Below are 12,684 nucleotides of genomic sequence, written 5' to 3'. Positions count from 1 at the left end.
AGAAACCCTAATGGGGCAGGTCAGGTTTGAATAAGACCCAAAAGACAGGAAATAATTACTTGGGTGTAAACTGTCTGGAGCAGGAACACATGGAGGAGGAGATGGAAGACACCAGGAGCCTTCCTGGTCAAGAGATTGAGTCAGAGATGGGAGAATAAGTCAGAGATTGAGTCAGTGATGGGAGAATAATAAAAAAGATGATATAATGACGGCTAACAAATAGTAAATATTTACTATGTACTTGTCACCATTCTAAGTGCTTTACATGGACACTCATTTAAAATCCCCCCAAAAACTCTACTATCATCTTCATTTTATAGAAATAGAGGCATAGAGAAGTAACTTACCAAATTTGTACCACCAGTAAGTGGAAGAGCTAGATTTGGACCCAGGCAGCCTGACCCTGCCATTTATGATTGGTGGTGGCACTATAATGTGAACAAGGCATTAAGGACTTTGGTCACACACCTGTTATCAGGCCTTCCCTTCCACCACAAACTTCTTGGGTCAGTTAAAGTTTACTTGATATTCCTCAAATACTTACTGAGCTCCTGCTTTGAGTTGAGCAGGGTTCCACCTAAGTATGTGTAGTTCTATTCCTCCAAACTGTGCCCATGCCTCTTGATCAGTGGACTTGGTAAGACAGTCAACTGTGTCAAGGTTCATGGTCAACAGTTTTCAAGGCAGAACCAAAAGCCAAGTTAGAACCCCCTGGAGAGGTTTTTAAAATGACTGACTCCTCCAACCACCACTACCCCAGACACACACACACACACACACACACACACACACACATACACAGAGGTACACACATTATCTATATGTCAACGGAAATGTCTGGTCTTAAAACATCTTAGTGCTGACATGTCACTATAGGTTTAGAACCACTGCCATCAAGTGCTCTACTTTTCCGTTCCTGACTCTGAAGGTTCTATGTAGGTTCCATCTAAGACTGAACTTAATACTTCATAAACAAAACCCCTCATTTAAAAGCGCTTTCTCTGTTTAATATTGACACCGATACTTTTTAAACGCCTTTAAATATATCACTGACTTCCATCTCCAATTATTTTTGGCTTGGTTCCTGGTTCTTGTGTTCTGTCTCAGAAATACCAAAAGCCATTGAGCTCAGTTTCGGACTGATTGTCCTTATTAGAGTTTTCAAGTCAGGACTTGGAGATGAGCCAAAGGCACAGTCTCAAAGTAGACCACAAATTTAAGGTCATCTTTTCTTAATTTCCCAAGTTGGGATAGTAGGAGTTTAAAATAGCCACTAAGACTTATTAGGTTCTTTGAACAACTTGTGGCCAGTGGGACCTGAAGTTGAAAGAAAGATCTAACTTCATAGACTTTCCTTTGAGAAGACACAACTCAGGTATGTTTTAAAAGTATGTGAGAATCATATTCACAACTCAGGTATGTTTTAAAAGTATGTGAGAATCGTATGATAGCTCTACTTTGAATTTGAGGGGGAAATCTCTGTGCCATTTTCCATAATGGCTATACTAATTTACATTCTCAACAACAGTATACAAGAGTTCTTTTTCCTCCATGCCCTTGTCAATACTTGTTATCTTTTGTCTTTTGATAATAGCCATTCTAACAAACGTGAGGTGATATCTCATGTGGTTTTAATTTGCATTTCCGTGATGATTAGTGATGACATTTTTTTCATATACCTGTTGGCCATTTGTATCTTCTTTTGAGAAAAGTCTATTCAGATTCTTTTCTCATTTTTTAATCAGATTATTTCTTTTCTTGCTGTTGGGTTATCTGAGTTTCTTATATATTTTGAATATTAACTGTGTATAAGATATAAAGTTTGCAAATATTTTTTCACATTCTATATGTTGTCTCTTCACTCTTTTAACTGTTTCCTTTGCTGTGCAGAAGTTTTTTAGTTGGATATAATCCCACTTATCTAGTTTTGCGTTTGTTTAGTTTTGTGCTTTTGGGGTCATATCCAAAGAAATCATTGCCCAGACCAATGTCAAGAAGAGTTTCCTTTATGTTTTCTTCTAGTAGTTTTTGTTTGTTTGTTTTCAATAGAGACGAGGTCTCACTATGGTGCCCAGGATAGTCTTGAACTCCCTGGGATCAAGTGATCTTCCCACCTCAGCCCCCAAAACTGCTGTAATTACAGGTGTGAGCCACTATGCCAGGCCTCTTTTAGCAGTTTTATAATTTCAGGTCTTATGTTTAAGTCTTCAATCCATTTTGAGTTGATTTTTTTTATATGGTGTAAGATCCAGTTTCATTCTTCTGCATGTAGATATACTGTTTTCCCAACACCATGTATTCAAAAGACTAGGGTTCTAAACCACCACTAATCCCTTGTAAAAAACCTGCCTCTGTAAAGGTACCTTCATTCATTATTCAAACATTTCATTTGCATGAGAACTGGGATCCTTGTAGCTTTCTGAGTCGGTACATTTGGGATGATTCTCTCTTTATTTACAGATTATAGAAGCCTGTGGTATACAAGTGCGCACTCACATCCACACATGCATGCACATACATGCACAAGCACATGTGCAACCCACATTTTCTCTAGACACATAATCCCCTAAAACAAATTAGAAATCAAACATACAACTTTCTAGGCTTAGGAACCTCATGGGCTTTATGAAGTATCATTTGCTCATTGCTCTAAAGCACTGGCTCTCAAAGTTTGATCCCTGGACCAGCAACATCAGCATCATCTTGAAATTTGTTAGAAATGCATATTCTTGGGCCCCACCTCATACCTTAGTCAGAAACTCTGGAGGTGGAACCCAGAAACCTGAGTTTTAATGAGCTCTCTAGAAGATTCTGCTGCCCACCCAATCTCGAGAGCCACTGGTCTAAAGAAAGCACTGTAGTATCCTTTTCTGAGGAATAGATAGTAAATCCTCAAAATGAGCCTCCGTTATAACGGGCAAGTCAGAAAAAATCCCCTTGTATCCATCCTCCCCTTTGCACCCTAGACTTCCACTCTGCTTTCCCCTTCTTCCAAAGAGTAAATGTGTTTTTGTCTCTTTTTAGGTCTAGACAAACTGAAAGGCAATAAATCCTATGCGAACACGGACCTCTCTCCGGTGGTAGAGTGCATGGACCACGCTCTAACAAGTGTCTTCCCTAAGACTCATTATGCTGCTGGAAAAGATGCCAAAATTTTCTGGATACCTCTGTCTCACATGCCAGCAGTTTTGCAAGACTTTTTATTGTTGAAACAGAAAGCAGAGCTGGCTAATCCCAAGGCAGTGTGACTCAGCTAACCATAGGTGCCTGCTCCAGGCTATGAGATTGGCCGATTTCAAGAGCACTTCTCCTTTTCAACCCCATTCTTTACCTGCTCCAACCTGGACTCATTTAGATCCTGCTTATTTGGATTAAAAAAGGGAGTCCCACCATTGCTGGTGGTGTCCTAGGGTCCCTGCTCAAGTTTTCTTTGAAAAGAGGGGCTGGAATGGTACATCACACAGGCAGGTCCTGCCCTGTATGTAGGCTTTGCCTGCTTGGTAGGATGTAAGGGACATTGAAAGACTTGCCCATTCCAAATGATCTTCACCGTGGCCTGCCCTGTGCTTATGGTCCCCAGTATTTAGAGTAACTTGTGAATGTTAAGTATCGTCTCTTATCTAAATATTAAAAGATAAGTCAAACATTTTCATGAGTGGATAGACATGTTCTGTTACCTTGCTGAGGATGACTCTGAAGGACTGAAGCTCAGTTCTGATAAGCTTTGAAAAGGACAGGAAAAGGAAGAGGGATCAAGCATTGTGTGACAGTGGTATAAGCTAAGAGCAGCAGTAAAACACGAGATAGAACTGCAAATAGAAGGAAAGAAAAAGATAGGAAAAGGAATAAGAGGACAGCAAAAATTAATATCTACCTAAATATGTATATATGAAGAGAGACTCCCCAACACTCAGACAAGCCTCCCTAGAGAGAGCTATGGAGGATGAACATCCTATTCAAGGCCACTAAGAACATTGATGCACACAGTTTTCTGATGGAAAGATGTAATGACATAGTAACTAATCATTCCAAAAGAAGAAAAATGTCACAATGTCACATTTTTCTTCTGGTTAGTTTATTCTGATGATTGTAAAAGTAACAAGACCCAGACCATGTGGCACAACTTACACCTGAGATGGCTGGAAATCCTGCATTTGAGGTGTCTTTGAAGCCCCATGAAGATATAGAGCTAAATAAAAAGGCTCTCTTTAGCCTACAGTTACAGTGGGATTAGATCTGCATCTTGTTTGTATTCATGTTTCTACACTGAATTGACCCTGGGCCCACACCCTATCCAAAAGAAAGAGTTCCCTAAACAGACGTTTCCCGATTCCAGCAGCCAATACTGCTCACAAACGTTTGTAGAATATTTACAAGAAGCCTTCAGTGGCACAATGCAACATTTTTTGCATAATAATATAGTGTAAAGAGTCCGAGAAATTAGCTAATGCACATGTGCAAGTGTGCACATGTGCACGCACACATACACACATGCATATACACACACGCTTAACACATTGTGAAGAAAGTCCACCTGTAATCCCAGCAGGTCAAGGCAGAAGGATCGCTTGAGTCCAGGAGTTCAAAACCAGCTTGGGCAATATAGTGAGATCTTGTCTCTACAAAAACTAAAAAGTTAGCTTGGCATGGTAGCGTACGTCCGTAGTCCCAGCTACTTGGGAGGCTGAGGCAGGAGGATCACTTGAGCCAGGAAGTTGAGGCTGCATTGAGCTGTGATCATGCCACTGCACTCTCATCTGGAAGACAGAGCAAGACCTTGTCTCAAAAAGAAAAAAAAAAAAGAAAAAATATTTAATATCTGCTGCTTGAAACCATGTCCATTTGAAGGTATTAGTAATTCTACTCATTTTTAATCACCTTTCTGGAAATATCTGCTTATGAGATAATTTTCTGCTTTCAAGTTTACAACATATTGGTGACTGAAAAATCAAATTACAAACGGTGTCAATCCACTTGTATATACATTTCATAATTTTGAAGAAGTATATACTCATCGTTTTTGCATCAAAATGAAAAAAAAAATCACAGCAAGAATGAGATGGAAGAATTCTCGGGCAAAGTTAGCTAACCTGCCTGCCTGTGAGGTCATCCCCATCTTGGACCTAGCCCCAGAGACAGCTCACTTGTAGATCTCTGGTTTCTTCTTGTTGCAGTTAACCACCCCACAGTCCATTCTTGGAGGTAAAGTTCACCAATGTTGTTTACTGGGAACCCCCTCGCCTTGAATTCACATCTTGGCTTCATTTCACTGCTTTAGAATTCTTGACAAGCTGCTCCCTGACTTTCCAGACCTCCCAGGGCTGCCAAGATACTTAGAATCTGAAGGAACTTTCTTTGCCAAACTTCTAACAATTTCAGTCATATTCTTGGGCCTACCTAACCGTGTTCTTTCTTCTGTTTTGCCTAGACCTGAGTTCTTTGTTTATTCCTTCTAGTAGCTACAATTTGGTAACTCCCTGTTTCATCCAACCAAAAAATTCTCTCCTTAAATGTGATCAGGCGTAATATTATTCCAAAATAATACCAAATATATTCACCTAAGCAATTTTTAAAGGTTTTTAAAGTATATGAGAAGGTGGGGTTTGGGGGGCATAGAGGCGTAAGTCTCTATAGAGGCACAAGACCTGTGTGGTAGGGTGAAATGGAGGGATGAGGATATCAGACGGTCACTATGTCAGGCATCTTGGGCATGGGGTTCCTAGACTTCTCTCCATCTTACCATAATCACTTCTAATTCTCTGTTCTTTTGGGGGAAATACCTATCACATTTTTATCTGTAAATATTTGAGGAAACATATTTTGACGATGATGGACATTCTTCTAAGTACTGGCCTGTAATAAGGAACATGATGGATGTGAGGCCTTCCTCCATAGAGCCTTTTGGAAATAATCCAAGGCAAAGGCCAATACTCAGGAAGCCTTAGAGGACCTTCTCCAGGAATGCACAGTCAAGATGAACAAAGATGTTGTTTTGTTCATCTAGCTTGAAGGATTCTTCCTCACTTAGTTTGGAGAGACCAAGAGAACCTCCCAAACCCTCCCTCTGATCTGATCCAAAAATCCAAGTGTGTCCTTCATCTGGGCAGCCACAATATATTCAAATCTGGAGTTTTATCTTCCCCACCCCACAGACATTTTCCCAGTCCAGCACCAACTACTGTCAATTTAATCTCCATAGGGATCTGGAGTCTGAATACCTCGCTTCATCTCCAGTGCGATCACCTGTTCAAGCTACCATCTCTTGTTTCTACTACAGCATATCCACCTTGTGCACCATCAGTGATTTCTCCTCATTGCAGTCAGAATTGTTCAAAATTAATATCTAATCGTTCTGCTCCTTCTGTTGTTGCTTTCTTAAAATCTTCAACGTGTTCTCGTTGCACTTTGGCTAAAGACTAAAATGCTTTATGTGAACCCTGCTGCCCCCATACTCCTCATTAGCCTCATTTTATAGCACTATTCTCTACACCTGGCCACCTCAGCACCTTTCCCATGCTTCTCCCTGGAAAGTTCCATCTTAGCCAGTTTTCTAGTTTCTTTGTCCTACAGATCTCAACCACGTCCTCAGGGAAGCCCACACAATTTCAAATTCTGACCACCACCTCTTTATTCAGTTAGGTTCCCATCTTGTACACTCTCACTGTGCCCTGTAATTTTCTTCAGGAATCTCATCACAGTCTGTAATTGTATATGCATATGGTTAGTTAATACAGGTCTCTTGTATCATATCATAAGCTCCATGAAATCAGGAATAATGATGCTTTGCTTAATCTTTGTATCCCCTTACCTCGGACATCGCTGGCACACAGATCAATGTTCAATAAATACTTGTTGAATGAACACAAAAATTAGTCTATATTAGCCTTTCAAACTAAGGGTCAATTTATTACTCAAGATCAAGCTGGTCAGATGCAGTGGCTCATGCCATAATCCCAATACTTTGGGCGGGAGGCCAGTACGGGAGGATCATTTCCAGAGCAGCCTGGACAACAAAGGGAGGCCCCACCTCTACAAAAACAAATTTAAAAACTAAAAATTACCCAGGCCTGTTGGCATGTGCCTGTAGTCCTAGCTACTCGGGAGTCTGAGGCAAGAGGATGGCTTGAGCCCAGGAGTTTGAGTCTGCAATGAGCTATCATCGCACCACTATAGTCCAACCTGGGCAACAAAGCAAAACTCTGTCTCTAAAACAATTAAAAATAAGTAAGTTTTCACAAAAAGATCAAGCCTGCTGATCCCATTAGTTGTGCTGTCAGTGTGTCAGTTCAATCAAAGTCTTGTAACTTCCTTGAGCCTTTCAGGTCTTCCTGAAGGCTCCCAGCTCTGGCTCTGCTCTCAGCCTCCCCTGATACTGAGCAGTGCTACTGTAGTGATTTCCCACCACCTATTGCAAAGGAGCCCGCCTCCATGCCAAGCCATCCTGGGCCCAGTAGGCACAGAGCAAAAAGATCATCAGGGATCATTGAGTCCATTTCTCTGCTTACAGGCAGGACATGTCTAAGCCATCCAGCCTGAAGAGAATCTCTTCTAGTTAAAATCTCTCCAGAAACTCTATAGCTTCTGTTATCTTAGGGTAGACCGATACTTAATGGCCAACATTTCACCCTGACCAATAGTTAATGAGAAAAATTTCTAGGAAACTTATTTAACAAATGATTACTTTTGGCTCTTTTGCACATTATTAGTCCCAGTAGTTCTCAAGAACACAAGAGATCACAGTCCCATCAATGTGGAGGAAATAGCTAAACATTCTCAAAATGAAAAACATTTTTATATTCATGATAACTCAATCTAAGCCACAGTTTATAAGGACATAGCTGACCAGGAGGAGTTTTGTGAGTCTTTGCGGGTTGCAACGTAAGATAATTTGATATTCCTAATGCTAAAATTATTCCTCAACTCTGCAATTCATTTTTTAAAAAGAAAATATGAGTAATTTCCATCCTAGTAGATGAGGTACTAATACAGACAGAGCTTTAGTACAGATTCTGGTTTAGTAGCGTTTCCAAGCATCTTTCTTTTTTTTTTCCTTCTGTTTTCTTTCTTGCATATAACACATGCTCAAGCAGGAACAAGATCATAGTTCTTGCCTGATTAGTCCCTAGAAATAGCAATCCAGCCTAGAATAGTTCAGGTGAGGGCAATAGAGCATTCTGTCTTTCTACAACTAACAACTCTCCTGAAGTGTTCCATTTTACTTCCTTTTGAGACACTGGAAACAGAAAGGATTCTGCGATGAATACATAGTGTATGTTCTGGGCAAAAACCATCTATCCCCAAATGTAGGTAAAATATTTACTTAGAGTGTTCTGGGTCTGTTTTTTCCTCCTAGGTATGGCAACCGTAACTTGAGTATAATGCCACCCAATTAATGTTGATGCCTGAATTATGAACCAGGTAATCCAAACAACCTGGCTTGCCATGGGCATAATAGGATAAATAGTCATAATGATTGCTTAATACTTAAGTATAGGTCAGATTTTTAATACACTTTACTGTCTATTACATGAATGACTTCACGTAACCCTAATCATATCTCACTTATGTGTGTTTTTTAGAGATGGCGAAGTGAAATCACAGAGAGATGAGCAACTTGCTCAAGGTTACACTGCTAGTGAATGTGGGCCAGGGTTCAAGCCCAGGCAGCTTGATGTTGGAGCCTGTGCTCAGAACCACCAAGATATATTATTAAAAAGGAATTGAGGCCAGGCGCGGTGGCTCACGCCTGTAATCCCAGCACTTTGGGAAGCCAGGGCAGGTGGATCACCTGAAGTCAGGACTTTGAGGCCAGCCTGGCCAACATGGCAAACTCTGTCTTTACCAAAAGTACAAAAATTAGCCAGACATGGTGGTGGGCACCTAAAAAAAGAATTTGAGTCTCAGACAGTATTTCCCTAAACTTTGATTCTGGTTCAACAAAAAACAAGAGTGTTATTAAATCAATCTAGCATGAGTCTTACCTGTCCAATAATCAATTATGCATAAAGAGTGATGCATAATTTTGAGCAATATACAAAGATATACCCTTTTTAGTTTTCCTATATTCTATTTTCAAAATTTTCTCACTCATTTTATGAAATAATAAAGGCACTTAAACATCATTCCCTAGATCCTTAAAGTTTTCTAACTAGATTTCTGGATTTTCTTTCTTTCTTTTTTTCTTTTTTGATCTTCTTTCTCTTTTTGTTGTTATGGATTTTGTCCATTTGTTGTTGTTGTTAGTTGTTTCAGGAATTTATTTGCAATCACTTTTTGCTAATTTCAATAAAGGCCTTACTTAGACCAACTGTTCTGACCCAAGGTCAACACTTCCCATCTTCCAGCTTTTAGGACGAGATAAAAGAAAAAGAGCAGAAGTCTGGGGTCCCACAAATACTATGTTGCCAGATGGCTGTATTTTTTTCAACAAATAGTGGGACAAACTTGTGGCTAGGGCCAGCCCTGGGAACACTAATGAGATAAATGAGGGGACCTTAGCTGGAATGAGGTCAGGACCTCCTGGCACTACCACACTGCAATCAAAAAAAAAAAAAAAAAATACCATAAGTGGCTGGACTTTCTCATTTGGCTGGAAGAGGTCATATAGCTCATAATCTGTCTCACAGAGACACTTCCACTAAGAACATTCGCAAGATGACAAGTTTCTGCTCCAATACCACAAAAGAATGGGAGGTCACCACCTTCTAATTACCCTGTTGATTATTAGCTTTAGTTACTAGAACATTTTTTATAATTTTTCACCCAAAATTTCTCAGTGTAGATGAGGGGAGAAATGGCTATTGTTTCTGCTGTCATCATAATGATAATGGTTCAGATTCACTGAGCCTTTAAAATGAGCCAGAATCTACCCAGAATGCTATCTGTGCACTTTCTCATGAAGTCTTTACAACTTTTACACAACAGATGCATTTATTGTCCCATTTTACAAATGAAGATTCTAAAATTCAAGATTATTTCATCTCTAGTAATCTAAGATTCCTAAATTCCCTCTTGATAAAATGCTCGTTCCCAAAAATAAATATACAAGAAAGCACAATTAGACAATGGATTTTAAAAGCCACAATTATTCATTCAAGTTCTTTCTGAACTCTGGAGCCACTGTAAATGAAAAACTCGAAAGCTCTGGGTGCTAAAAGCAGAAGTCAAGCCTCCTGGCCAGTCTTTCCCAAGCACTTTCCCCATGCCTTCAGACCTTGAGAGAAATGATGGACAGTGTGTACAGGCTCTTCCCACGTTGTTCCACTCTCTCCAACCCCTGCTGCAAACACCCTTTTAAGAAATTAGGCTTTTTTCATGAACAGAAATACATACAGTTACCTTCATGCTTTTTCAAATGTCAATGCTCATTCTGAATGAAATAAACAAGTGTTCTGGTCAGAAAACCCTCCAAGCACTCAAATGTTCTTTGGACCCCTCCCAGTTGGCCATTCTTTCACCTCCAAGGTGGAATGGAATCTGATCTGAGTTCTGTCCCTGCAAAGAGAATTTTCATCACTGATTTAGATGGAAACAAAGGCACGGTTTTGTTTATTTACCAGGGGAATACATGAGAAGACAGAATCTGGGTCTAAAATGCTGCTGTGAGTTCTAGCCATGGGCTAACAGGATGAAATGGTACAGGTAGAGGCTCTGTTTTGCTTCCAAAAAAGCAAACATGGGATTCAAAACCACATTGTGAAAATAATTGAGATATTTTATGTAAAAATCAGTTCAAAATGAATCAATGATGTGATATGACAATGTGACATAACTACTCCCCCCTTACCTCCAAAAGGAAAAAAAGGAAATCATGTTTTGATGTCTTCTTAAATTTTAAATTTACAACATATAGAGTAAGGTTGGTAATGGCTATGTCTACACCCAGCTGCTCAGGGCTCTGGTAAAACTTGCCTTCACTGTTGGGAACCCTACACTTACAGAGCAACAGACACTTTGGAGTGGGTGGCAGGGGAGCAGATTATCTGAAGTCCAGGTTAGCTGAAGGAGATGGGGGGCTTGTTAGCTTGGAAGAGACTGAGGGAAGACAGTACAGCCCACTTAAAGGGGACTCCCTGAAAACAGGAATTAAACACATATCAGAGAGCACAGAGTGGCAGAGCCAGGGTGGAAGTTACATAGAGTCAAGTTCAGCACCATAGAGGGGATTTTTGTTCCACTAGGAGTTTTATCGAAAGGCAGCTGCCATTGGCAGGAAAGCACAGGAAGGACCACTCTTGGAATGGGGATGCTGGAGAAGGGAGTCAAGCAATATGGGGTTGCACTTGCTCACTCGGATGACATTTGAGGATTCTGTGACTGAACAAGGGCTTTGTCCAAATATGGTACATACCAGCATAAAGAGGCCTAAGCCTTTCTAATCACTAAAACCTTGGGATGCAACAAGCCAAATGTCTCTTGCCCTAGTTTTCATGAGGCCTGAAATTTCATTTCTTCAAGACTTGAAAGAAGTGCCTTAGCTTCTGATGAGGAGAAAGGAGGCGGCTGCTGAAAAGAGAGGGAATACACATCAAGATGAACTAAAGCTAAATTTCAGATCTTGCCCAGAAGTAGCCCCCAGGATTAGCACAGGGAAAAGGAGGCTGGAAGGATTCTTGGGGCAACCTGCAACCTGGGCATCCACAGCTAGTTTAGTTGTATGTGTACGCAATTGTCAGAAACATGTGCTGACTTCTTAAAACAGGTGTTATCAATGGATCCAGTATAAATTGAACAAACAAAACTATGGAAAGAATATACACTGAAATCTTAGTCTTCCTCTTCCCAGGCCTCTGGTCCCTAGCTAGTACTTTCTCCTGTGTCCTTCCTGAGATGTGTATATATAGGCAATGTATATATAACCTTTTCACCTACTTTTTATACAAATGGTAGCAGAGCTAGACTCCACATTTTCTCTACTTTGCTCTATAATGTTCACATTTTAATGAACAAAAGACTAGGAATCCTAAAAAATAATGTTCACAGTCATCATTTTCAAATCTTGCCCTCCTTAGGCAATAGATGGCTATGATTCCATCAGTTTTACTTCTTCAGTGCCTGACTTAACCAACATATTGTCAACTAAGTAACAAACACAGAGGCTCTCTAAAAGAAAATGATGTTTATTTGGGAGTAGGGCATTGCAATGGGAATGCATGTGCCATAGTAAACTATGAGTGCATTCAGGGAGGTAAAAAAAAAAAAAAAAAAAAGACAAAGAGTTTTAAAAGAAAAAATAAGGATACATAATTATTTTGAAATTGTATGTACCATATTTGGACAAAGCCCTTGTCCAGTCACAGAAACCTCAAATGTCATCTGAGTCAGCAAGTGCAACCCCTTGGCTACAAAGATCAGTAAGAAGGGTGGTGCCAGTCTGAGGTTGGGCAGACAGTTCCCGGGCAGTGTCCTTGCAGAAGTATTTTTTGTGTAAGGTCGTGATGGCCTTTGTGCAAGGTTGTGGTTTTTGCAGAATCTTTTATGATAGACTTTTTCAAAATCAGGTCATGCAAACATGAGAACTCTCTCTTCACAGCCTTCATAGCTCTACTTGTGAGGGAGGGGTTTTTTTGTTTGTTTGTTTTGTTTTTAACACAAGTGACTCCGTTTTGGTTGTGACAACTTCACAACATGAAGTCGTTAAATATCGATGCTGTTATTCCTTCATTAACGACATCTTGAAGTTAA

At 40.1% G+C, this 12,684-nt stretch overlaps 1 protein-coding gene across 2 annotated transcripts in view; it reads left to right on the top strand.

Annotated features, from left to right (window-relative positions):
- Positions 1–10,732, top strand: part of DHRS9 (dehydrogenase/reductase 9) — a 31,784-nt gene extending 21,052 nt beyond the window's left edge. For both annotated transcript variants that reach the window (XM_033231220.1, XM_033231221.1), the window contains one exon: positions 3,025–10,732. In XM_033231220.1, the coding sequence (XP_033087111.1) occupies positions 3,025–3,248 (224 nt within the window). In that variant the 3' untranslated portion in view covers positions 3,249–10,732. The remainder of the gene's footprint in view (positions 1–3,024) is intronic.
- Positions 10,733–12,684: the final 1,952 nt, after the last annotated feature.

This window comes from Trachypithecus francoisi, unplaced genomic scaffold (genome assembly GCF_009764315.1).
Source record: "Trachypithecus francoisi isolate TF-2019V2 unplaced genomic scaffold, Tfra_2.0 Lachesis_group13, whole genome shotgun sequence".
Lineage (NCBI taxonomy): Eukaryota > Metazoa > Chordata > Mammalia > Primates > Cercopithecidae > Trachypithecus > Trachypithecus francoisi.
The sequence above is the reverse complement of the archived record's forward strand: the minus strand, read 5'-3'. Positions and strand labels throughout refer to the sequence as shown.